Here is a 27,537-nt window from a genome sequence, read left to right as displayed (position 1 = left end):
CTTTTTACAGGAAGAAACCTCCGGCAGAACCAGGCTCAGGTCGGGGCGGCCATCTGCTGCGACCGGTTGGGGTGAGAGAAGGAAGACGTTTGTTGTAGGTCTGATTGAAGGACTGATGTGATGGTAAGTTGTCTGCTGTTCCGCTTTGAATATTGAGAGATTAGTTGATGGATTTCAAGCCAAATTGTGCCCAAGTTTAAGACCATATTCATTGGTTGTTTTTGTTGATGTTATTGTTTTGGGCTTTTTTTCCACAAGAATTTCTAGCTCCCCTAGAATTCTGGCCACCCAAACGATGATTGCTGCTGAGAGAGCACAAGGAGTTCTCCCCCTGTACTATTCATGTCAGTGCAGGGGGTTCTCCTTGAGAGGCCAGGGTCGAAAAAGGGATGCTTCAGAACCTCCGAGGGTGTTATGCGCTGATTTGCATCCAAGGCCAACATTTCTTTGATTAGCCTTACAAATAATGTTTGGCCATTTTCCGGTCCTCGCCTAACCTTCAGCAGTTGTTCGAGGTCATCGAGACGCTTAAGTTTTATATATCGAGTTTCCTTGGATCGATAATCTGTCTCGTATTGAAATTGTTCTTGGGTCTTAAATGTCCAGCGCTGTTCGTTGTGGTTATCCTCGATGAAATAGCTGTCAGTGTACAAGCCAGACTCTAGAAGATGATCTGGTAGCTGACCCTGGGTTTCAATTATGAATTTCAAAACGTCATAATCGTCTTCCCCAGGATAGAGAGGCACCCCTGTAGCAAGCTCCACAGCTACCAGCCCCAGAGACCACATGTCGATTGCTTTGTCGTATGGAATGCCAAGCATAACCTCAGGTGCACAATAACCAATTGTCCCCACACGGTCACCAGGAATCACTGCAGAAGCAGGACATGCGAGGCCAAAGTCTATGAGTTTGACTTTGACGGGAGACTCACTGCGGTTCACAACCATGATGTTTCCAGGTTTGAGGTCAGCATGCACTATTCCCACAGAACCCAGGTGGAACAGAGCATTTGTGAGCTGATTCAAAATTGGCCTGATTTCTCTCATTGGGAGACCTTGGTTATTCCGGTCCCCAATGTAGTCCCACAGGCTTTGGTCGAGGAGTTCGAAATTCAAGCAAATGCGCTCTCCATTGAGGAAATAGCCGTTCCATTCGACAATGTTGCACCTGTCTGGATCCAAGCGTCGTAGCTGGTCCAGGATGAAAATTTCCAGTTTTGCCTGGAGCAGAATTTCAGGGTCGCTCTTGTTGACTTTAATAGCAACCGTTTTGTTGTTTTTTGTATCGCGACATCTGGTTACCAAACCAAAGCCTCCTTCTCCAAGGAAGGCCTCTACCACGTGGTGATCTCCTAAAATGGTCCCTTTCGTTATTTGAAGATCATCTTCAGAGGCAGATGGGTTGGCTGAGGTGTTGATGTCTCTTTTTTGAGGAAATTCAACTGAGTTTTGGAAACTGCAGCTGAATTTTTGCGATCCATGACTTTTCCAGCTTGAAGGCTGCTGAGAGAGCACAAGGAGTTCTCCCCCTGTACTATTCATGTCAGTGCAGGGGGTTCTCCTTGAGAGGCCAGGGTCGAAAAAGGGATGCTTCAGAACCTCCGAGGGTGTTATGCGCTGATTTGCATCCAAGGCCAACATTTCTTTGATTAGCCTTACAAATAAAGTTTGGCCATTTTCCAGTCCTCGCCTAACCTTCAGCAGTTGTTCGAGGTCATCGAGACACTTAAGTTTTATCGATCGAGTTTCCTTGGATCGATAATCTGTCTCGTATTGAAATTGTTCTGGGGTCTTAAATGTCCAGCGCTGTTCGTTGTGGTTATCCTCGATGAAATAGCTGTCAGTGTACAAGCCAGACTCTAGGAGATGATCTGGTAGCTGACCCTGGGTTTCAATTATGAATTTCAAAACGTCATAATCGTCTTCCCCAGGATAGAGAGGCACCCCTGTAGCAAGCTCCACAGCTACCAGCCCCAGAGACCACATGTCAATTGCTTCATCATATGGAGTGCCAAGCATAATCTCAGGTGCACAATAACCAATTGTCCCCACACAGTCACCAGGAATCACTGCAGAGGTGTTACATGCGATGCCAAAGTCTATGAGTTTGACTTTGACTTGAGACTCACTGCGGTTCACAACCATGATGTTGACAGGTTTGAGGTCAGCATGCACTATTCCCACAGAACCCAGGTGGAACAGAGCATTTGTGAGCTGATTCAAAATTGGCCTGATTTCTCTCATTGGGAGACCTTGGTTATTCCGGTCCCCTATGTAGTCTGACAGGCTTTGGTCGAGGAGTTCGAAATTCAAGCAAATGCGCTCTCCATCGAGGAAATAGCCGTTCCATTCGACAATGTTGCACCTGTCTGGATCCAAGCGTCGTAGCTGCTCCAGGATGAAAATTTCCAGTTTTGCCTGGAGCAGAATTTCAGGGTCGCTCTTGTTGACTTTAATAGCAACCGTTTTGTTGTTTTTTGTATCGCGACATTTCGTTACAACACCAAAGCTTCCTTCTCCAAGGAAGGCCTCTACCATGTGGTGATCTCCCAAAATGGTCCCTTTAGATATTCCAAGCTCATCTGAGCCGAAGGATGGGTTGGCTGACATGGTGTAATGTGTCTGTTTGCACTGTGGATTGGTGAGAAACAAAACTGAACTTGTTTTGGTTTCTCTCGTAAATTGCTCTCAAAACTTCTCGAAAGGGTTTCAGTTGCTGCAGGTCAACGTCCGTTAAGCATAAAGTAACAGGTGAGCGCTCCTATTTATGGGTTTTGGGATCAAAGCAAAGTTATGACGTCAGAAAGGATCAAAGCAAAGTTACCGCGTCACAAGCGATCGAAGCGATTCTAATATGTGCGCATGCGCACATATGAGAAGCGATCGAAGGGATTCTAATATGTGCGCATGCGCACATATGAGAAGTGATCGAAGGGATTCTCATATGTGCGCATGCGCACACACGTGCTTGTTTGTGTAATATTGTTCACACTAAACTTGACCCTAATCAATTTAATATCAGTCAATCAAAGAAAATGTTAGTTTTGGAAAATTTTAAAATGACATAACTGACAGTTAAAACCTTTTTTGTTCATGTATTTGTATTTGTATTGTCTTCGGGGTTTTTTTTGCATACCATGTCAAGCTTTTCTGTATATAGTCATGTCGTAGATTTCGGAGCAAACAAGAAATTGAATTGGATTTTAATATTGCAGTGCTTGGATTTCGGATTTGGTGCTTAAAACTTCTTGAAACTGTAACCGTATTTCATTCACCACAAATAACTATCTGATTGAATAGTTTTCTTATCAGATAGAGAAATAAAACGAGTCGCAAAGTCTAAAAGCAACATTTCTCTGCCTGGGCTGTACCTCTGCACGTTAGTCTGTTTCAGTGTGTGACCCCTCACCCCCTCCCTGATCAGTCGGGGGTGAGTGCGCTAATGTGCCTGGAGGCCGTTTTAATGAGTGTTTGCTGGAAAACGAAAAATACAAGAAGGATTTGTACGTTTTCACAACGGGGGAGTTGCGTAAGTACTAGTAAATAATTTTCTCGAGTGTGTACGTTACACATGTTATTTGTTTAAAATTGGTATTATTATTTTGCTAGCTAGCAAACTCGCGGGATAAAGGATTGAAGTGCACTCAGTGCGATACAATACGGTGGCGCTATTCTAACAGTTAGTTATTGCAGGGTAACTTGTAGAATATGCTGTGAATTGAACCAAGATTACACAGCAGTAGCAGTAATACGAGTTACTTCCCTCAAGTGAAAGCGTTAAACGTTAGCCCGATGCTTAACTAGCCAACGTCAGGCTTTCTGATTGAAGGCTAAAAGCGACGTTGTCACCAAGTAAACAGAATATTGATGATATTTTTGTGTATCGCTGCAGCCTTTTCAAGTATTAACCTGGTGTCTTTGGGAACAGCTTAGGGGGAAATGACGGTAATATGACTGAACCATATGGGAACAAAGAATAGGCACTTTTTTGTGCTACCGAAGTTTCCTCGCTTTCATTCAAAATCTGTTTCTCATTAAACAATTGAAACATGATGGCTTCAAGCTGACATTGAGGCCTGTGGGGCACTATCAGCCACTGAGACAGTAGACAAGTGACTATTTCACACTTTAAGGCTGCCTGTTTATTTAAGGGAGATGAACAGTACATTATAACTGTACATAATAATATCAATGATGATAGATTAAATAAATGGGTTTTTGAAAGACGCTTGTGCATTTTTAAAGTCTAAAGTGTTGAATTGATCTGAGTATGTCATCTGTTCAAAGCCTCTCCCAGTCAGTGCTGTTCTCTATGCCTGTCTTACTCTACATGATGTTATTAGCACAAACACTTTAAAGGTGATAATTAGGTCTACAACAATAACACAGACTGCAATGTAGTTAAGCGTCTTACAGTTAGTTTTGAATGAATGAACTTAAAAAACAACACAAGCAAAGATCTGTCTCCTCCTGTTTTTTGTGTCACATAAGAAAGAAGCATCAATATCTGATGAGAAGACTTATTAATTTGGCCTTTCACGTGGTCTTACTCGGGTGATGCGAAGTGAAATATGCATCCTTTTTATGGTAATGTGCTGGAAAATGTTGAAAATGGACATTAAACGTGCTCACAAAGTGCTTGAATTTGACCCTGAAAGGTGTATGAAGCCAGAAAAAGTCACACTTGGAGTAAAAACCTCTCATAGCAAGTTAATCATATTCAATTGATTTGATGCTTTCAGCACAAAATGTAGCCACACAGTCAGGACAGCGTCTGATTTACCTTCATCGGTAAACGTGTTTATGCAGTACATAGTAACAGTGTGGCTGAGTCCTCTGCTTCAAATCAGTTCCAGTACATTTGGAGATGTAAGTCTTAACCTTTCACATGCATCGGGAAGGAAAAAACATTTAATCTTCACAGTACTGCCGAAGTGCAGCGATACATTGTGAAGTGCACATTTCCATTTCTCATACAGTACCGAGCAAAAGTCTTGAACCACCCCCTTATTTTTTCGTGTTTTGCCAGGTCAGTCTGTGTTAACGGTGTTATTAACTGCATTCTTCAACTAAAGAAGTGAGAACAAATGATGTGGGCTTTTGTTTTTTTGCAATAGGCTGCAAGTAAATGTGTACAGATACAATTTAAAATTGGTTCTTTGTTAAGTTTTCTGGTCCTTTCCGTGACTTAGGTGTCTGTTTATGTTTGAATGTTTCAGAGATTAGTGTGAAGGGTCTTAACAGACAAAAAGTGGTCAAATACAAGCCCTGGATTAAAAATCAGAAACACTTTAAAAAGCCTGGAGAGCTATTCCTTAATACCACTTTAAAGATTACAGGGAAGTCCGGATCCCTGGAAGCAAATGAGGGATGGCTCAAGACTTTTGCACAGTGCTGTACATGTCATGTTCCCTGTTTTATAGCTCAGCTCAAACTGACACGTTCTCACTAACTGCTTCTCATTTTCTCCACAGTAAACTTTGACCACTTCCAGATACTGCGGGCCATCGGGAAAGGAAGCTTTGGAAAGGTAATGCAGCCTCCATTTTTCACGCCACTTGTATATTGTTTGCCCTTAATTACCCACCACGGTCGTCATCTCTAAAGAATCAGTGCAAGCGAAGCGAAATGTGCTGGGATTACACTTCAGTTCTCGTGTGCTGCTGTTATTTAATAACAGTTATAAATGCAGCTTATGCAATTATTTCTATAAAGTCAGTTAGAGGAGAGCCGATTTCTATTTCATCTCACTCAATCTAGGTGGGAATTTTGACCCCACATCTCAATTTAATTACAGAGCACATTGAACGTCTGGATGAGACTTCAGTAATGAATTCAGGACTGTGTGTGTGTGTGTGTGAGATACACAATTGGGGCTGCAGAGATTGGAATAGTTTACCTTCATTTTAAATATCACTGCCCTGTGCACATTGTCGGCTTTAAAATTCAAACTTAAAGAGTTTGTAAGTAAACTGGCTGAGATGAGACAGACGATGCACCGGGTCCTCGTCTGAGTGCTGGCTTTCAGTTGTGCTGTCTCTCTTGCCCAGCCATGCACACACAGACACTGTGCTACACTTACACAGTGAGACAGATGCTCACAGAGACGTCCAGATACATTTTGTCCTTGCTGGAGGTCATCTTGTGTTTTTTGGCCCACTGTAGCCTCACACCGAGCTCCTGCTGTTTTTTGAACACTTTAACAGCTAACAACTTTTAGCTTCCTGTTGAACAGATATGCAGATTCTGACCTTTCCTCTGGCAAATATATAAACTCACTGAAAACAGTTTGACTTTTCAGAGAGTTTCCTATCTATCTGTATTTTTACTTTAATAGTTAAGCACGATTAACATTTAGGAAAATGGAAAAATAAACAAGTTAATAAATGAAATGAAATAATACTGATTTATATATTCACTCTGTTTACTTTTTCGATATAGAAATACAATGAAGACTTCCATGTTCCTGCTGGTGGCGCTCTCTCTCACTGTGCTCTGCATGACTAACGGACGTGTTCAGAAAACCAGCATATCATCAACATGATCCCACAAGGGGGATGTGATGATCTGATAGCAAACAGAGATAATAATGGTAACTGTAAGCGCAAGAATACCTTTATCATTGGTGACTTTAATCAAGTTAGAATAATTTGTGATCCAAGCAATTGTATCAATGCAAATAGAAATCTTTATAAAAGCCCCACAGACGTGCACATTCTGTATTGTAAACTGCTGGGACAAACAACGATACCCATTGTACACACAGATACAGATGAAAAGGCGTATTGTAATTGCATGTGATAAAATCAATACTTTCCTTCAGCCTGTGCACTTTGAATGTTGCTCTTGAGTTGAGAGATGCTGTGAGCTTGCTGCCATCTTTAAACATCACTTCATGATGCTGGTTTAGATGCTTTATAAGACTTTGTTACGTTTCTTAAACAGTGATGAAAATAATAAAGAGGAAATATGAGAGAAGTGATTTTCAGTGAATGTTGAAAAAAATCCCACAACAACAAAAATGATGGCAACATTGCTACACTTTGCTTTCTTAGCTTGCATATTGTACATTTTCACAGTTGTTTCTGATTGGCTCCATCTTCTCTCGTTGTCACAGCTGTTGCTCAACTTTCAGCACTCATTCAATTAAAAAAACAACAAACAAAAAAACCAAGCTGCTGCTGGTAAGGTTGGCATTCTTGCAAGACTCAGTAACACAAAACAAATAAAAAAATGCACATCCCATGTTTATCCCATGTGATTCCAGGCTGAGTTTATGCATTTATGCTTATTTGTTTATAAAATATTATAAGCTGGTCTGAGGTCATTTGTTACTAAAGAAAAACAAACAAACACTGTGTCATTATTTAATCCACTAAAACTAAGACACAATGCAGAAGCAGTGTGTGAAAACTAAGTGCACCTTCACTGGTGTAGCATCTGCCTTAGAAACAATGAAGTCAAATGAAACTGTTGAATCATCTCTATGTGCTAAAGGCTCATTTTAATGCAGCATTAATCACGTTGCTTTAACAGTGCTGCATTTTAATAATGTTTATCACGTTCTTTGTAGATTTTAATTATCACCATCGTCGCTGTGAGAACATGTCTGGTTGGAGCAGGCGGCACTCAGGGATCATGTTGTGTGGAAGAAGAGTCATGTGATTGTTTTTTTTTAAAGATTTATTTCTATGAGTGCACAGAGTGTGAAACAGAAAGATAGGATCGACAGAGAAAGCTGATCATGTCTGTTGTGACACCTGCAATCTCTGACTAGAGTTTTAGGTTTTGTCAGGCAGCTAACACAAAGAAAGCCTGGCTTCATTGTACAAATACAACTTACATATACAACACATGACATATTACACAGAGTCATTATTTATTCAACAAAAACTAAGCCAGATGCAGTTTTTGGATTTTATTTCAAAATGTTCTTATTCTGATTGTTTACTTAATATATTTAGACACATTTGGTTTATTTCTATAAAAATGATATTTTACACAAAACTTCAAACAGCTGCCTGCAAACATGGCTCTTTATTGTAAAGCCAGGTATGAACAACAACCTGCAGCTGCATGCTGTTGTGCTCATTGGTGTCACATTAGGTTCTGAACCACAAACAGAGAAGTTTCTTAGAACTGCTGGGCTAGTGATGTAGGTGTTGATGCAAATGATGGCTTAGGGTGGTGCTACGACAGTGTATAAAAACTGAAGCTCCCAGAGCCAAGTGTTATTTGTTCTTCCGTAACTGAGGTGAACTATAACCTGCTCAGGTAGAATTTAATAACAGCGTGTCTGAACTGCTCGTCTCCAGGCTTCACGTCTCATTCTGTAAGAACTTGTTGTTTGTTTATGAACTTTTTATAAACAACAGACTTTTGTATACTTCCAAGAAAGAGGGAGAACTTACTCTTCTGCCACACTCACGTTCATCTTTATCTGTCATCAGTTCAGATAAAAGCATCACTGATTATTCTGAACACTGTTTTAAAGCTTCTGCGTCACTCTGATTTCTTCTTAAAGTTGGCAGACAGGATTGTGAAGAAGGACATAGTGGATCCCCCCTTTTAATGAGCATATTATCTGTGAACACTGAATACAAACAACCTAAATGCTCATTAAAGAAGCAGGTTGGCTCATAAAGTGCTCTGTACTTGTTTTATGCAAGTGCTGTTTCTGGAAACAACCACCATCTGTAATCAACACAGGACTTATTGAGCTGTCAGGTGTGCAGACAACATGGCACATTTTGGGAACACCTATAGTTGATGTCTTAATTATGAAAATAGCTACTATGTAGTTGATGCTTCCTGTTCTGCCAGAGCAGGTGCAGCCTTTGTGGAAGTGGGTTCCACTGGACCAGCGTCTGTGAACGATCCACTGTGGGTGATTTTTTTTTTTGACCTTACATCTGTGTGTAAGGACCAACCACAACCATCTAAAATCTTTGCATGTTATTTTATCTTCTGTGTAAGAAGTACACAGCATACCCTGATGATCAGCTTCAAGGGTTCTCAGTGTAGGATGCATACAGTATGTCATGCTGAAATATAGAGCACTTACAATAGAACCCACTAGAAACCAATTATTTTAGCCTGGTTCCTTAAATCTATGGCATTTTTCCCATGCTGACTGATATGCTGCTCAGTGTCTTTTGCTGTCTGTCATGATCCTGGGCCATGTTGGCCCAGCATTCTTAGTTTTCATATGTTTTGTGTGTTGTTCTTTATTTATGCCATGGTTTCTGTTAAGATGTTCCTTATTTGATTACCTCCTGTGTGCCCCTCTGTTTATCTGTGAGCCCTCGTTTCCCCTCCTTGAGTTTTATTCCATGTTTTCCCAGCCCGTTATGTCCGTGCTCTCCCCGTGCTGTCTCTCCTCCTCTCTGAACCTCCGTGTACTTCCTGTTTTACTTTGACAGTCTCCCGTCAGTGTTGCGTTCACTCCTGCCGTGTCTTGTTATGATTATCAGTGTCACCTGTGTTCCCCGTGTGCTCCCACTTCCCTCGTTAACCCTCTGTGTATTTATGTCTGCGTCTCCCTCAGTTCTGTGTCGCGTTCTCCCTCATTCATGGCCGTGTGTTTCTCTGTGTATTACGTTATAGTTTCCTCGTTTAGGTTGTATGGTTTCTCTCTCCAGCAATAAAGCTGTGTTTTGAGTTCATTCCTGCCTCCGTGAGCTTGCGTTTGGGTCCTCATCCTGCCTGCACACAGCCGCAACCATGACAGTCTGCTTTTAAATCAGATGTCACTCTGAACATAAACACAAGCCACAGCAGCCCAGCTGTCTTAGCTGAGTACAAGGATACATTTACTCTCTTTGTGTAAAATATTGTGATGATTTTACATTATATTAGGCAGGCAGCTGCCCAAATTAAACCGTGACTATTAGCAGTTTGGTTATTTTGAACGCCTCGGCTGGAAAAAATTCAAAATGGTTTGTAAGGTTGGCCACAGCTTTGTATGTAAAGGGGAGTTAGAAGATTGCTTCATATTTTAAGATTGATTAAGATTAATTAATATTTTTAATTGTTTTATTTTACATCTCACCTTTTACACTGCATTGAGTTGCTGCCATGTGATTGGCTGAGTGTACATCGTTCTTTGTTTCAAAATGGACTTAATGCTTGGTTGAACAGTTGTGATGTTTATCTCCTTTAGATTTATTTTTTATTGTCATGATGAAAAATGGTTTGTTGGTTCATACCTATGAAGTTACAGTGTTTCTGAAAAGCCTAAAAAGATGAATTGTTACCATAGTAAACTTCAAAACAGACTTTATTATATGATATAGTTATAAAATTGGATAAAAACTGACTTCAGCATAATATAAAATAATGTGTTGTCACTATGTATGCATTGGTCAACTTTCAGATCTATGAAGTTCAGCTCCCCCAGCTGTGTCTCCCTTCTGTGGCCCATTCCCTCATTGCTACCCTGTGTATTTAAGCCCTGTGTTTTCCCACGCTTGGTGTCGCGTCGTACCCTCAGACCCTGCCTGTGTGTTCCTGCTTGGTTTCATGGTTTGGTTTCTGTTTTTGTTTCATGCCAGCAATAAAAGCTGTGGTTTTAGTTACATTTCGTCTCGGAGTCCTGCATTTGGATCCACATTTCCACCTGCCCGCACTCAGAGCCCTGACATCATTTTCCCGATACCTGATTTTTAGCACTATGTATGCATTGGTCAACTTTCAGATCTATGAAGTTCAGCTCAGTTATCTATGTTTTCATTTTTAGTTTCCATTTGCATTTAGATGCACGGCCGATTCTCTGATGTGTGATCTGTTTCTACCTGTGCTGATGCTAGCAGGACTAAAGCTGATCAAGCAGCAGTAAATATGTGAAGCAAGGCTGAAGGATACACTCATAAAATGAACAGAATCATAAGAATATAACAGCACGAGCACTGCAAATGCAACTAAAACATGTTGACATCAAATGGTATGTTATTTGAAATCTATATGAAATAATGACACATCTATATTTTCCAATTTATTTATTTTTTTTGTATTTATTTATTTTTTCCACAGTTGTGTAAATCAGTCTGTCTGTGGACTGGTACAGCTGAAAAGCCGACGCAGCCAGTTCCTCTTCTTCTTCTTGGGTTTTTTCTCTGGCACAGTCTTAGCTTCAGTTTCGAGTTCAGCTGGATTGGTAGTTATCGTTTTCTCTCTGTCTTCTGTTTGTTGTAGAGAGTCATGCAGAGACATCTCAGTTGATGTCAGGGAGTCTTCTTCTTCTTCCTTGTCCTGTTCTTTGGTGTCTTTTTCCACCAGAAGCTCAGATTTTCCATTTGCTGTGTTGGAATTTTGTTCATTTTGCTCCTGTGTGATTTTAATGTAGGACGCTTTGACTTCTTTCAACTCTTGATAAAGAGTCTCTACTTTCATGTCATGAAGCTCCTTGTTGGAGCAGAGCTGGGATTTAAGCTCACTGATTTCCATGTTCAGTGTCTCCTGGTCCTGCCTATGTTTATCTTCCTGTTCCTTGAGTTGGTGTTGAGCTTCTAGGAGCTGTTGTTGGAGTGTTCCTATTTGCTCTTGTTGAGTCTTGTATTGGACTTCAAATTGAGCCTCCTTCAGACCTACACAGTCCGTGTGTGAAGCCTCTGTGGTTTGTGTAGAAGAATCCACACACTGCTCTGTGGTAGGGTCGCTGACGTCTTCGTGCAGGACACGGATCATGTCATCCAGCATGACAACTGCTTGGTTGTCCTTTGCTTGAACCTCTGTTTTGCTCTTATCAGGCTTATTATTATCATTAGCCTCCTCCAGTTGCTCTATGAGCTCTTTAATTGTTTCTTCATGCTGTTTTTTGTCGGCGATCATCTGTGCATGAAGTTTGGTCACCTTAGACTGGTAATAAGAAGCCCTCTTATTAGCAGCTACCAGTTTCCAGTAAAGCTCGTTCTGGTGGTTTTGGGAAGCTTGTAGTTGATGCCTGAGAGCAGCAATCTCACAACATGAATCATACTGGACTCTGCCATGATGGGGTATAAATCTGGGATTTGGCTGATGTTGCCACGTCCCTCCATTTGGCCCAGGGTTTTGTCCACTGGCGTTATTCATGTTTGCCTCTGTCTCCATATTCACGTCGTCCTTTGGTTCTGACATAGGGAGGGATTCAGGGTTTTCCCTTTCAGAGGTTCCTTCAGGGTTTCCTGACACTTCTTCATTTCTCAGGTTGCTTCCATCAGCCACGTTGTTTTGGGCTTCTAGAAGAGCCCGAGCATACGCCCGAGTAATCGGTCGTCTGGGTTCTTCAGCCACTCTTTTCTGTTTTTGCCCCCTTTTTTTCTTGCCTTTCACGACCACTTCTGTTTGAACTTGTGCCAGAGGACGTGTTTCAGGATTTGGTGTTTGGGCTTTTTTGAGGTCATTTTCCGATCTTTGCAAAACTGTTATATTTGGGCTCACGACCACTTCCATCTGTGCTTCTGCCATTTTATATGCGTCTGCTTCAGCGTCTGCTTCAGCGTCTGCTTCTGCGTCTGCTTCAGCGTCTCTGTGTCTTCCTTATCTTGGTTTTAACAAACAGGTTGTTTTGTAGTTCTGCCACCAAAGAGTTGCTACAGTTGACTGAATTTCTCCTTCCAATGACAGAATGTGATGACATCACAAGCTTTGTGCCTTTGATGACATCACAAGCTTTGTGCCTTTGATGACATCACAGGCTTTGTGCCTTTGATGACATCACAAGCTTTGTGCCTTTGATGACATCACAGGCTTTGTGCATTTGATTCTGTGATTGGATAGTTTGAAAATAAAATGTCCACAAATGTACTTTAAAAAAAGTCATTTTATTTTGTAGTATATGTTGAATTAACACTATAAAAGCTACTCGACCAGAATTGCAGTTAAAAATAAAACAAAAGCAAAACACAAGTTTTTATAAATGGTTGTTACAAACAAACCAAAGGAGAAGACGACTGTTTAGTGGAAAAATATTAGACATGCTCTCTCATAATAACTGTGTAATAATGTAAACTAAGACATGTCGAAAACATTGATATTTAGTTAAAGGTATTTATTCAAATGATCCAATGACCAGCATGTTTTAGTGAATGTCTGTAGGCACTGGGAGCTTGGTGGTTGCCTAGGCGACAATATGTCATCTATGTTTTGTTTTTAATTCAGTTTCACTGGTGAAACTAAGAAACAACAGGCTGTAGAGGGACACGTTAACAGAGCTTTACTAACTCTTACTGTCATATCCAGTGTGGACAAATCTGTATAGATTCATATTAATATATTAATCATTCATTTGAATAACCAAGGATGCAAAATAAAAATCACAGGAGAGTTTATGAGACCAGGTCAAGTTCAGAGACACACGTTTAGCAGAGGTGAAGCCTCGAGGACAGCTGGCAGCTACACCCATGTATGACAGCACCCACCTGTCACAAAGAGCAGCCTTTCCATGCCTGACTCTGCATAATTGTCAGCATCCAAGCATTTTCAATGAGTCATCATCCTCAGAAATCATCCTTTGCACAGTTGTTATGAAGAGAAAAATAAACTTTAGAGCTGAAAATCAGATATGAACCGTGATCTGGGAGGGGAAGGGCACCTGCTGCCAGACAATGTTCACCTTGGAAAAAGTCAAAAGTGGTTTATAAATTTTGCCACAGGTCTGTTTGTCAGAGGGAGTTAGGCCATTGCTTCATAATTAAAGACTGATTAAGATGATTCATATTTTCTTAAAGGTTCTTTTTAGACCTCACCTTTTACACCTGCATTGAGTTGCTGCCATGTGATTGGCTGATCAGATATTTGCATTAATGAGTATTTGAACAGATCTACCTAATGAAGTTTTATATTTATGATGAAAATGCTTTGATGGTTCATACCTATGAAGTTACAGTATATCTGAAGAGCCTTAAAATATTTTTTTTACCATAGTAAACTTCAAAACAGACTTTATTATATGATATAGTTTTAAAAAAGGATAACAATTGACTTCAGCATAATATAAAATAATGTGTTTTCCCGATACCTGATTTTTAGCACTATGTATGCATTGGTCAACTTTCAGATCTATGAAGTTCAGCTCAGTTATCTATGTTTTCATTTTTAGTTTCCATTTGCATTTAGATGCACGGCCGATTCTCTGATGTGTGATCTGTTTCTACCTGTGCTGATGCTAGCAGGACTAAAGCTGATCAAGCAGCAGTAAATATGTGAAGCAAGGCTGAAGGATACACTCATAAAATGAACAGAATCATACGAATATAACAGCACGAGCACTGCAAATGCAACTAAACCATGTTGACATCAAATGGTATGTTATTTGAAATCTATATGAAATAATGACACATCTATGTTTTCCAATTTATTTTATTTATTAATTTAATTTTTTCCACAGTTGTGTAAATCAGTCTGTCTGTGGACTGCCAGCCAACACATCCACAACACCAACAACTCAGACAGCACAAAGCCTTTTAAGTTGGCGAGGCGTGATAGCAAATGCAGCGCAGGTACATCCATCTGACCTGCAGCAGCATCGCAGACCACGCCCCCCCTCCACACCACTCTTTCCTCACAGTTGCTCGCCATCGTTGCGCTCAGAGGGTAGAAGGTCCCGATTGAAGTGCACAGGTAACTCCCCTTCACATTTCACGACAATGATCCTGTTGGTGAGAAGCCTGCCTTCATACTGGCAGCTGGGTTTCCTGGCTCCCTGATGCTTTAGCTTACATTTAATTATGCGAAACGTTGCGGTACTATACGTCATGCCGCTATTTTCATCGTAGCTCCCATCACCTCTACAAATGGATTTGACCTTTGCTGGAATGCTGAGGATGAATGTGTTGGTTTCCTTACAACTGTTGTCAAGTTTGTAGATATTCCTATTTGATATTTCTGTGTTACACAGCTTTTCAGTCATCTTAGCATCTACATGCTGTCTTCTAAACTTTTCATAAGGTGTTTCTTCAGGTCGGTGCTCGCTTGGTTGAAAATTGTTCACTTTGGAAAATCCGGAAGCAAAGAGCAGCACGAGCATCGTGCAGACAAACAGTGTCTTCATCGTCTCCTGGAGAAGAAAACACATGGACGTTTTTCCACATTAAGAATTTGGCAGATACATCCTTTTGGATCCTGAAGCTCAGTAAGTCGTCTTTGTGAGCTGCAAACACACACGACAAGAGGACTGATAGACCTTTTTCTTTAAATGAAAGAAGTCGTTTTATTTATAGTTTTCTTTTTTATTTATTTCTAATCATATATATTACTTTGTTCTCTGTTTATTTTTTATTTTTCAACTGTTAGGACGATTTCTAAATATCCTGAACAAGCCTGATCTGGACGGCTCCTGGAAGCAGATTCAGGCGTGATGATGTCATTTTCAACTGGAAAAAGAAGCTTTGAAAAGCTGAAGTAGTTTAAATGTTTAGATATTTAACCTTGTTGTATTACTTTATATTTTATATTCATCGTATTAAGACATCAAGATATTTGTTTTTGCCTTAAAATTTTGTGTTTTAATTTATACTTTTTGTTATTCTTTTTTTTTAATTTTGTCATTTTGCCTTTTTTACTTGATGTGATTTGGATAAATATATATTTATATCTACAGATATATTGAGAGAGTTTTTCTCTGGGTTTCACAAGCCCATTTTATAGATAAAAGTCCAGGTCATAATAGATCCGGTTCATTAAGAACAAAGTTTAAATCCGATTTAATATAAAAGCCTTTCTGCACTCAGTTATTCTTTCCTGTCACATGTTTCAGTGTGCTCTGTAGTAACAATGACACACTGCAAAATAAAAATAATAAGACACTCACCTTTTTTTCCTTTACTAATGATGATGATTAACCTGCAGTGGTTCAGGTATAAGTTGGTTGTCTGGAACAGCAGGTGATGAAGATGTGGTGAAGGGTCTGTGGTTCATGTATATAGTGGGTTCATTACATAACTGGATAGGCAACATCTGACAGTCAGTTTAAATAAGATCTTGTTGTATTTGAACACAAATCAGCAAAAACAGGTCTCTCACCGTGCAAATATACAGCTTACGTAAGTTTAGTATGCTCACCGAATGCAGTGTTTAGTGTAGCAGCAGAATTATGACAGTTTATGGAGATGTTCAACGTGAGCCTGCTGCCCAGCTTTAAAAGGAAAATCATTTTAAATGATACATAATAAGTTCTTAGCAAAAGAGGAATGCAGGCGAAGATGAGCAGAGATCTCTTCTGCAGTTCAGATGCTGCTGTGAGTTCTAGTTCACTTCTGTCACAGAGGAACAAAGTGTGTTTGGATCTGGACACTTTGATTTTTATACTTCTGATCAGCACCACCTCAAATAATCCTTTGCATCCACACCTACATCACTGGCCCATCACTTCTAGGAAACTTTAACACTTCCCTGCTTGTGACTCAGAAAGATAACTATGATGACCACTGACCACAAGAACCTGCATGTAGATGCAGCCTGTTTTTCCACATCTGGCTTTAGAAAAAAAATTAATGCACAAACAAATAGATTTAAAATAAAAAGATGTGTTGGTATATTTTGACCTTTCAAATAAACTATTAACACTTCTTTTTTCCCCTTTTTAAGTATAATTTTTGGCAAATAAAGTGAGTGTTTTGACCATTTGCAGTTAAAATGTTGAACAATCTTTTTATTTTTGTTTTACTACCAGTTGGTTGTAATAATTTCATATGAGGATTTACATGGATGTATAACAAAACAAAGGATAAAAGTATATATAAAAGTATATTTAATGAAGCTGATCGAACAACAGTGCAATATGGCATGATGACAGTGTTTACAATTTTGGCAGGAGAACAAAAGATAAATATTATAAAATACAAGACATGAAAATCTCAGAGGTCAGGGGTCGGGGGCCCAGGAAGTCTGACCCGCAGATTCCAGGTCTGACTTCGAGTACATAAAATATCATCTTTCTTGTGGGGAAGGAGCCTGAGTTAGAGCAGGAAGTTACACCATATTGATATTGTTGGGGTAGCCTCAATGCCAGTGTTGGACTCTCCAGTTTCCTTGAAGGAGGTTTGACTTTGTGCCATCGTTGGCTGGACTCTGTGCTCATTGATATCCCCGTATCAGTGAGTTAAGACACCATGCATTTATTTTCTGTGTGGCACACAACAAGAAAACAAGCCAAGAGAGAACACATCAGCCTCCAATGACAGTTTATTAAAAGGTTTATTGGAGGTTATTTGTTGTGTTATTGAACCTGTGTGCTAATGAAAGAGTGTCCTTAATAAACGTACTCCATAAGGAAGTGTGTTCACAAGTGCACAGAACACATTAGGGCACAGGTCAGTGATCGGTTTTACAATTGTATTGTCAGATCGATGGACACTTTCGGATACTTGGATATTCAGGTGATTAGAGGAGCAGAGATGATCAGCTGATCAGGATTTGGTGGTGTGTTGGATCAGGTGGTGGAGAGATACAGGACAGGCCTGACATACACAAACGTATAGTGAAGGTGCAGAGGCTCAGATCTGTGACATCGTCCCAGCTCAGTGTCCATATTTAGATGTAACAGTGCTATAGACTTTACCTGACAACTTGTATGAGTAATGTTTTCATCTCAGGCATGTCAATTTCATTTGTGAATATATTTTTAATACTTGTACAACAGATTTTTTTGAGTGTTAAATAGAAATTATATGCTGAAACTGAAGTGATGGGTCGCACTCTTTAGTTCACCCCTGCTCTCGAAACAATGTAGGTGGTCCAGTTAACATATTTACATTTTTTCATTTGCTTTTGCTGTTTCACTTGCAAAATATTTCCAGTGTGACATTTGATCAGGTCTTGTAAACCTTGTCGTTAACCAAGCAGTCACTCCCAGGCTGCTGTGCTGATCACCGGATCTTAACTTCATTGTCACAGTGCACTCAGAACAAAACAGCCATGCAGAGATATGAGTCACAGTGACATTAAAACTGATGAAGACCGTCGTCGTTAGAACCAGCAAACTGAACGAACTAAAAAAGATCATCTAAATTCAACTGGTCTAAAATATCAGGATCTCAGTGTTAAGTCCATATTTTTGAAGTAGAAGCTTTTACTGGTTTTACTTAAGAAAAAGAAATAATAAGGAATTGTTTTGGAATTTGTCCAGGTTAACAGATGAAATCATGTTCAGTGCTTTGTCCTGTCAGTAAACACAGATTCTTTATTTGCACTGAATGGGACAGCATATAATTTCACTGCTTTTGGCGTAATGACAATAAAAGATGGTTTCAAAGTCTGACCTGCAAAGCCCGTCCACCCAGTGTCCTCCTCAGTCCTGCTGGTTGCATGATTGCTGTAGAAGTGCTAAACTACTGTGACCTGATTAATTGAACTGAGCTCACACTGCAATAACTAATCAGTGAGGTGGTAGTTTAAGTACTTCATTACCAAAATGTATAAATGAAGTACATCAGAAGATGTTGGGGAAGAAGCACTTCACCGGGTGGGCCTGATTGGTTGATTGGAAGATTGGTTTACCTTCTGCCATGTTCAGGCCAAAAATCATCCAAAACCCTGAGGACTGAAAAAAAAAGAAAAAAAACAACAAAAACAAAAGGTAGGTTGTCTCTGTGTGAGAGACGTTGGCATTAAACCCGATATTTTAAAAAAAATGCAATGCGTGGATTTCTTTTACAGACAACATCTGCCATATTGTGGACCGCTCAGAGTCTCCCCCTCCATCACTGCTAATCCAGACCCCACCGACTCCACCCCCCTCTCCAGGATGCTCACAGGACTCTGCAGGATCACACCCGTCTGAGGAAACAGAACTCAACATTAAACTCGCAACCTTCCACCTGCTGTCGATGGCACTGAATGAGTATGTGCAGGAGATATGTTATGGATGCCAATCTGGTCACCCCAGCCAGTTACACCACAGTTGCCTGTTTGAGCTGCCTGTGTTTTTCTTCGAGACCTGCTATGATGAGGTGATGGAAAAGCTCCGGACGCCCCGATTCATCCCGGCCATCCGTCTGTTTGTTTGCTCATACAGTGTCAGTGAGGCTGAAGCACAAATCATCAGCACTGCAGAGCGTCTTCTGTGTGAACTGAGATCAGTGCCGCACATTGTTTGCACCACTGATGAGAATGTCGGATACCTGCTAAATACCAATCATCACACCCGCGGAGTTAAATCAGCGCTGCTCCACATGATTGGAAACTACTGGTCTGGGAGACACAAGATTTAATGTACATCTGTTATAAAAACCTTACTGTGCACTACACAGAAAATGAAATAAAAACGTATGCTAACACTTTTTTCTGGTCATTTGTGTTTGTGTTTGGTCAGAGTGATTATGGAAAACACGCTGAGAAAAATATATCACAACCCTGCACACCCAGGGGGTTTAGGAAGTTTAAAGAAGCTCCGTATCGCTGTCAGTGAGGCAACAGGCTTAAAGCCGTCATTACCTGACGTGGAGCGTTTTTAAAAGGAGATGACACATATACTCTTCATAAACCTGCAAGGATAGAGGACACAGAAATGCAAGGATACAGAAATGCAAGGATACAGAAATGCAAGGATACAGAAATAGAGTTTTGGTTAACGGGACTGACAAACAGTTTCAAGCTGATTTGGTTGACATGCGTGAATATTCTGCGGATGATGATAATGTTAGGTACTTATTGACATGCATAGATGTGTTTTCTAAGTATGCATGGGTTAGGTGCCTTGAAACCAAGACAGGACAGGCTGTTGCTGAGGCTTTTGGTGATATTCTGAGAGAGGGCCGTGTGCCTGAAAAACTCCAAACAGATTTAGGGAAGGAATTTTATAATAAACATTTAAAAAACTAATGGAGCAGCATAACATCACACATTTTTCAACCTTTAGTGAAATGAAATCATGTGTGGTAGAGCGTTTTAACCGCACCTTAAAGGGGAAAATGTGGAAATACTTAACATCAGTTAACTGGCCAAGATATGTTAATGTGATCCAAGATCTTGTACAGTCCTATAACCTGTCTTATCACAGCTCTATCAAAATGACCCCACCGAGGTGTGCAAAGATAATGAGAAAGCAGTCTTTAACACCCTGTACAAAATGAAACCCCAAAAACCGGTGACTTTTAAATTTAATGTGGGCGATACAGAGAGAATATCTAAACTACGAGGCATATTCTGAAAGGGTTACCATCAGACCTACACAGACGAGTACTTTACCATAAAGGAGCGTTTAGGAAGAGACCCTCCCGTATACAAACTGGAGGATCTCACAGGAGCTGCAGTGAAAGGTGTAATTTATGAATACACAGCAGGTGACTACTGACAAAAACAAAAGGTTTAAAATAGAGAAAATACTTGGCGGAAAAAAAGAGGAACGAAAAAAGTTAGCGCTGGTCAAATGGCTCGGTTGGCCTTCTCATTTGAAAATCATGGATCCCTGAAAAAGACATCGTTGAAGTGTGATTAACAGAGACGCTGCGGCTCTGCATACTTTCATTCTACACTAGACAAAGACTGAGGAAGGAAGGAAGGAATGGATAAAACGAACAACAACAACGCAGGCTTTTATGTGAGCCTCTTCTCGAATGCTTCAGCACATGTTTATCCAGGCAATAAGAAATCTAATTTTAGAACAAAGCTAGCAAAACCTATTGTTTTAAATGAACCGTATGAGGTCGGTGTTATAGAATTTCAATACCCAAGACTATGGTTGTCTTTTCCACAATCAGATTCGCGAGTGGAAATTTATGATCCAGTCACAAATGGAGCATTGTCCATAACCGTGATTGAGCTGTCTGTGGGGCATTATGCATCTGTGGCGCAGATAATAAAACATTAAAACATAACACCGACATTAAAACACAATACAGTGAAGTTAGTAACTATGTTAGTGTTATGGGCCCTAGGGGCACAGTTCTCACATTTAGAGGGAGACTGGCAGGAATCTTAGGATTCAAATCAGAAGACCCGTTTGTACTTCATTATAAAAACACATACGCACCACATCCTGCAGACGTATACGGCGGAAGATAGAACATTTTTATTTATGCAGATATCGTTGATTACCAGCTTGTGGGTGACGCCCATGCGCAGCTATTAAGAGCAATAAATATAACAGACGATGACCGTCGGGGAGCCATTCTTCAGTTTGACAGCCCACACTACACACCAGTCTCGAAATCCTTAATCGATGACATAGAAATTGATTTGATAGACGACCAAAATCAACACATACCCTTTTTATACGGGAAGGTGTTTGTCAAGTTCAACTTCCGAACCATAAGACACCATTTGTAAGAAATAAGGATGAGGAGGAGAGGATTACCTGGATCTAAACGATTCCTATATCTACACACGAGTAAGAATCACAGATGCTGACGGCACAAACTTAGGCAGGGATGCAAACGTGGGACTTGTTAATTATCCAGGTTGCACCTTATTTAGTCAGGTAGATGTAAATTTGGGGGATCGCTTGATGAGCCAATCATCCAACATGTATCCATACAGAGGCATAATAGAATGTCTTATCAATTATAATAAGCAGACTTTAGACACACAGTTCAGCAGCGCTTTATTCTGTACAGACACAGCCTCGCACATGAATGATACATGTATAGAAGGGGAGAACCAGGGTCTGGTGACCAGAGGTACTTATACAGCGAATAGCAGTATTGTTGAATTGATTGCTCCAGTACACGCAGACCTGTTTTTTCAAGAAAAATTATTACTTAATGGAATCGATCTGTCGCTGAAATTTGTGCGCTCTAAAGACGAATTTGCTCTCATGACTGGAGCTAACACCGCGTATAAAGTTAAAATCGTCTCTGCCAGCTTATTTGTGAAAAGAATCAGTGTCTCACCAAGTGTCAGGCTGGCACACGGCAAGGCGCTGCATCATGCAAATGCAAAATATGCTGTAGGCAGAGTTTCTTTAAAGACCTTCTCCACACCTGCTGGGGCAAGAATATCAACTAATTTATTTATGGGCAGGTTGCCTAAATTTGTCATCATCGCCTTCGTGGATAACGAAGCTTATCCTGGTTCTTTTACACGTAATCCATTTAATTTTAAAACTGTGATATAGAACTCATGTGTTTATACGCTGATGGACAGTCGTATCTGGCCAAACAATTCCTGTTTCAATCTGGAAGCTGATGAAGGACATTCAGGGAACGTATCATTAGTTCAAACAGGGAGCGTGAGGCTGGAAACCCGTTTCAGAAATCCGCTACCCCGAACAATGAGCCTGGTGTGTTACTCTGTATTTGATTCAGTCATCCAAATATCTAATGAGACAAGTGCTGCTGGACGACTACTAAACATTCAAAATGAATACAATAGAACTAACCAGCATTGTTAAAAGGATTAGTAACAGGGCTCATCTTCTAGGCGTCTTAGCATGTGACCAGCTGCCAACAAAGCCCATCAGATATCCATGCATGGGCATTGTGAATACAGATCCATCAGACTTACCTGGGAAGCACTGGTTGGTGTTCAATATCACAAAGACAAGCAAGGGCACTTTTTTGACAGCTTCGGTAACTCACCTGATACGTTTTCACCCGAGATAAAAGTTTTTCTTTTAAAAACACCGCTCGGATATTGTATTCTGGGAGACAGGTTCAGAAGGACTTTTCGGTAACCTGCGGACAACACTGTGTGCTTTTTCTATATCATGTCCAAAAAGGAGCGTCTTATTCAAGACTAATTAATATGTACAGTGATAACCTTGTTTGTAACGATGCAATGGTTTGTCATTTTGTTAACAAAATAAGACCTGTTTCTGCATGTTTTGAAAATAACTTTGATTGTGTGCAGCGCGGATACTGATTCAAGTAACAAATAATAAAAGATAACAGAAGAGAATATCGTTTCATCTGGTATTTATTTTCACCTAATTGCTAAAAACATTATTTAGTAATAATAAAATCTTTAAACATCAGCATAGAGTTCAAAAAGTAGTAAAAAGGGGAAAACTGTCATCTGTTTAACAAAACAATATAGACATAAATAAGAAAAAAACACATAAGTAGTAGTGTATAAAAAGGGAAACAAATGCGAGGGTAAATGATCTTTTTTTCAAGAATAAGAAAAACAAACATAATTTTAAAATTCATTAAAAATCGATCCACCCGCTTCTACTCTGCCTTGATTTTTTATGTGTGGTAAATAAGCTTTGATCGCTCAGTGACCGCTTCTTGTGCAAACCATTTGTTTCCACACTCGGGTCGCCAGTGTCGCCTTTATATTGGCTAATAGTCCTCCTCACCTCAGCATTAGGAAAAGCAGACAGAGACTTTCTCCCTCACTATGTGTTAATAGACCTCTCTGCATTGAATCACACTTGTTATTAATCTCTGTCTCTCTTCCACAGCATGCCTCTTGTCCCATCTTCGTTCTCTCACCCCAACCACTCCTGGCAGATGGCCGCCCCTCACTGAGCCTGTTACTGCCGGCGCTTCCTCCCTGTTAAAAGGGAGTTTTTTTCCACTGTCGCCAAAGTGCTTGCTCATAGGGGGTCATATGATTGTTGGGTTTTTCTCCTTGTGTATATTATTTTAGAGTCTACCTTACAAAGTAAAGCACCTTGAGCCGACTGTTGTTGTGATTTGGTGCTGTATCAATAAAACTGAAGTGAATTGAAATAACATAAAAGGGCATAATGCTGCAGGTTGGCTTTCTTTCTTTTCTGATTCACCAGTTTGTATGCATCTTTTCACAGGAGTGACCTAAGGACGGCTGTAGCCTACCCTTATTTACTTATATAATGAACAACATATAGTGTAATGTGGTGTAAAATAGAGTGTTTTCTTTTAATTTAATGACATAAAGCAGGGATCAAATGTTTCCATGGTGACTGTTTTAGAATTGTGTATTTTTAAATCTGCATCAGACTTGAAAAAGAGCTCATCTGTGCAAGAAAAACCATCAAGTCAGGAGTATTTTCATATCTACATTTGATCTTACACAAGTTTTGAAGAGTTTTGGAAAGTTTCTCTTCCCCAACTGTGATAGAACAGCAGCGTTTTAATGGAAGCCAGTAAAGGGATCTACAAACCCATCAGGGTATGTGACACTTTTTGTTTTTACTGCATTTTTGAAGAATTTGATGTAGTTTTAAAAAGCTGACAAACTGAGAATCAATTTAAGTTACAATGAGTAATTTCTTATTTCTTTGACAGGTGCTGTTCAACACACCCATATATAACACAGCTGTGGAGATCTGCTGGTATCTACCAGGTTACAGGGCTCAGGTAAGACCCAGATCCATCCAAACCAAAACTGAGATAAAATGTCAGGTGATTTCTGAAGACCTGGGACTGATGCTGATTAAATGTCTCCTTTTATTTTTAGATTGCAATGATGATGGAATTCCTCAGACTTCAGAAGGAAAACCAAATACCATCAAGCCTCACTGCAGAAGATATGGGAGATCTTTTGGTGGAGAGGAGCAAAGAGACAGTCAGAGAGCAGTGAGTTACTGTGACACCTACAGACCATCCACCTCACACCTGAAACTGTTTGTGCTGAAGTGTAAATGCTGAGAGAAAACCTCTCTTTTGTTTTCTTTTGAAGACTTTGGGAGTTTGAATTGGAGGGTTTGGAAGAAACAGAAGCCAAACCTCTTCTGAAACTGGTAAGACTAGAAAACTCACAAGAGTTTTAGTCATTTGGAGATCTCTTTTTTTTTTTTTACTACAATCACATAACCTCTCAACAAAACTGCAATGTAAACATGCTTTCTGTTTCAGGTGTGGGCAGTGAACACAATAAATAAAATGAGGGACATCGAGTTTCAAGCCCGGATGCTGCTGGAATTTCCAGAGGCCATACCTCCTAAATTTCAGTGAGTCACCTCTGACATAAAATCATTAACAGTCCAGCTACAGTATTTCAAAATTTCTGTTATTTTTTAAATAGGTGTAAAAGATCATTCTTATAACTTTATTCTGCAGAACACCTAAGCTCCTCAGCAATGTCAGGAAGTACATTGACCTCCTTAAAGAGAGGCAGCAGGACGCACAAACCTCCAAACTGTTCACTGCAACAGACGTGGTGATAGAGGTGGTTCCCCGTGTCCTGCATGGCTTCTGGAAGCTTCCTTCTTACCCCCTACTGAACATGTCCTCCCAAAAATTGAGCATCCTCTCCACCAGTGTGACAAAGGACACTTTGGATCGAGTGTCCAAATCTCTCCTAACAACGGAAAACCAGGCCATCTTCTCAAGGTCCATCAGAGATGACATGGTGCAAAGTATCCTGTCTGAAGTCAGAGAGAAATATTCAGAAAAGATTCTGCTGAGCCACATTGCAAACTTTGCACCAGGACTACTCAGGGCAATTTCTGATGTAGCAAAGACGAGCATATGCCAGATCTTCCAGCCCCCTTGTGAAAGTCCAGTAGTGTCTGATGTTCTTCCAACTAAAGAACCTCATCCTGAAGGTCTGCTGAAGTCAGATGTTCTTCCCACTTCCCAACCTCCAGTTGAAAGTTCACGAATTGCTGATATTTTTTCCACTCACGAACCTCCTTCCAAAAGTTCAACAAAGGCTGATGTTCTTCCAGCTAAAGAATCTGCTCATGAAAATCTGCTGAAGTCAGATGTTGTTCCTACTAAAGAACCAAAAGGACCTGATCGTGAACGTGTTCTGAAGTCAGATGTTCTTCCTACTTCCGAACCTCTTTTTGAAAGTTCCACAAAGGCCAATGTTCTTCCAGCTAAAGAACCTGCTCATGAAAATCTGCTGAAGTCAGATGTTGTTCCTACTAAAGAACCAAAAGGACCTGATCGTGAACGTGTTCTGAAGTCAGATATTCTCCCTACTAAAGAACCACAAGAACCTGCTTGTGAAAGTGTTCTGAAGTCAGGTGTTCTTCCTACTAAAGAACCACACGAACCTGCTCCTGAACGTGTTCTAAAGTCAGATGTTCTTCTTACTTCCGAACCTCCTTTTGAAAGTTCAACAAAGGCTGATGTTCTTCCGACTAAAGAGCCTGCTTGTAAAAATCTGCTGAAGCCAGATGTTGTTCCTCCTAAAGAACCTCAAGAACCTGCTTGGGAAAGTGTTCTGAAGTCAGATGTTCTTCCTACTTCTGAACCTCTTTTTGAAAGTTCAACAATGGCTGATATTCTTCCCACTGGAGAACCCGCTCGTGGAAGTCTGCCAAAGTCAGATGTTCCAGATGTTCATCCTTCTAAAGAACCTCTCATTGAAAGTTCATCAAAGGCTGATGTTCTTCCTACTAAAGAGCCTGCTTCTGAAAGTCTGGCAACGTCTGATGATCTTCCTAGTGAGGAACTCCCTTCTGTATGTCTATCCATGTCTGAACCAGTTGTCTCTTTTACTAATAATTCAGAGAAGTCTGACAACATTAAAATCAAGGAGAAAAAGGAGAAAAAGAAGAAAAAAAAGGGCTGCTGCCAAAAATTCAGAGCCCTGTTCTGTTGTTGCTTCAGACCCCAAGAAACTGACTGATTTTGAGAATCCAATCTGTTTGTTCCAACTCTACAAAATCAAATAAAATGATTAATCAATATTTTTTCCATGAGTCTGCATCTATGATTAAAGAATATTTTTCCTTCAGATGTTTATAAGGGTTCTCAAAATACCTCCACAAGTCCAACCATTGTTAACATATTAGTGTTGTTATCTTTAAGAGAATCTGAACTTATTCTTACTCTTAACATATCAACAGCAGTAACTGAAACCTGGAAATGAAAAAAAAGTTACCAACAATTATTAACATTGCTTCACATCTTTGTTTAGTAATGGCCCAGATACACATTGGCACATAGCAGGACCTCAGTGTTTATGAGTATTCTTCCAGACTTAGGAATATTAATAAAAGGAGCATCTACATGCCACAAAGCTGATGAGAACCACACATGTCTTCCAACATCCTCAGATTTGTGTTTTACAATTAAGAGGAACTTTGCATAATGTTTGCCATATGCTCAAATCCTCAAAGGTCTATTATTTTTCATAGTTTGTCCTTTCAACCAAAGTTAAAAACTTCTGCGGACATCAGCAGTTTATTCTTTTGCAATCAAACTCTTAAAATTAGAACATTTCCACCAAACCTGGGTGGGTGCTGGAGCTCCAGGAAGGAAAACTCAGAAGAGGAGGAAAAACAGTCCAAAGAAACAGTTCAGGAGGCCAACCGCATGGCCATCAACTGAGACAATTCAGTTCAGGAGGCGTTTCTCCCGTTGAAAATGCTACGTCCAGGTGAACAGAATCACCCTTTTGGGATTTCTACCACGTATTTATCACTAGATTTACTAAACCTGCACAAATTTGCGTAACTTCCCTAAACCCAACACCCCCTAGAATTACTGGCTTTTGTATTTTCTGGTGCAAGTCCCGAGGTGTTAATCACCCCTGCTGAGATTTTCACAGGTCGTCAGCTCATTTCTCCTCCAGCTTTTGTTGTGCAAACCACCCATTATCCTTGAGGCCTGGCACATTTGCATTTGCTCACTCAGAGTTGCTCAGATCCAAGTCAGGCCAAACCTCTGTGTTACGACTTTCAGAAATGCCTGCCGTATCTATACAAAATATCCCACACATTGACTGACCTGCAAATATA

The 27,537-nt window shown here is 40.2% G+C and overlaps 4 protein-coding genes across 5 annotated transcripts in view; 3 read left to right on the top strand and 1 right to left on the bottom strand.

Annotated features, from left to right (window-relative positions):
• Positions 1-27,537, top strand: part of LOC146634600 (protein NLRC3-like) — a 720,577-nt gene that overhangs the window by 351,132 nt on the left and 341,908 nt on the right. The gene's annotated exons all lie outside the window — the stretch shown is intronic.
• Positions 1-27,537, top strand: part of LOC146634610 (protein NLRC3-like) — a 218,654-nt gene that overhangs the window by 180,286 nt on the left and 10,831 nt on the right. The gene's annotated exons all lie outside the window — the stretch shown is intronic.
• On the bottom strand, positions 273-2,609 carry LOC146634612 (uncharacterized). Its single transcript, XM_085349617.1, has one exon. The coding sequence runs from the start codon at positions 2,607-2,609 to the stop codon at positions 273-275; it is 2,337 nt and encodes a 778-aa protein (XP_085205743.1).
• LOC146634611 (uncharacterized) lies at positions 23,976-26,423 on the top strand. Its single transcript, XM_085378155.1, has 6 exons — positions 23,976-24,011; positions 24,128-24,199; positions 24,300-24,418; positions 24,522-24,582; positions 24,698-24,792; positions 24,902-26,423. Exons 1-6 carry the CDS (start codon positions 23,976-23,978, stop codon positions 26,421-26,423), a joined length of 1,905 nt encoding a protein of 634 aa, XP_085234281.1.

Source organism: Diplotaxodon limnothrissa, linkage group LG3, assembly GCF_057381915.1.
Source record: "Diplotaxodon limnothrissa isolate DT_005_m linkage group LG3, D_limnothrissa_male_GT1.1, whole genome shotgun sequence".
Lineage (NCBI taxonomy): Eukaryota > Metazoa > Chordata > Actinopteri > Cichliformes > Cichlidae > Diplotaxodon > Diplotaxodon limnothrissa.
Note: the sequence above shows the minus strand (reverse complement) of the source record. Positions and strands in the feature narration are given on the sequence as shown.

Coding starts and splice junctions, on each gene's coding strand:
- LOC146634611 (XM_085378155.1), top strand. CDS start 23,976: ATGGAAGCCAGTAAAGGGATCTACAAACCCATCAGG. Junction 24,200..24,299: donor TACCAGGTTACAGGGCTCAG/GTAAGACCCAGA, acceptor TTTTATTTTTAG/ATTGCAATGATGATGGAATT. Junction 24,419..24,521: donor AAAGAGACAGTCAGAGAGCA/GTGAGTTACTGT, acceptor TTTCTTTTGAAG/ACTTTGGGAGTTTGAATTGG.
- LOC146634612 (XM_085349617.1), bottom strand. CDS start 2,609: ATGTCAGCCAACCCATCCTTCGGCTCAGATGAGCTTGGAATATCTAAA.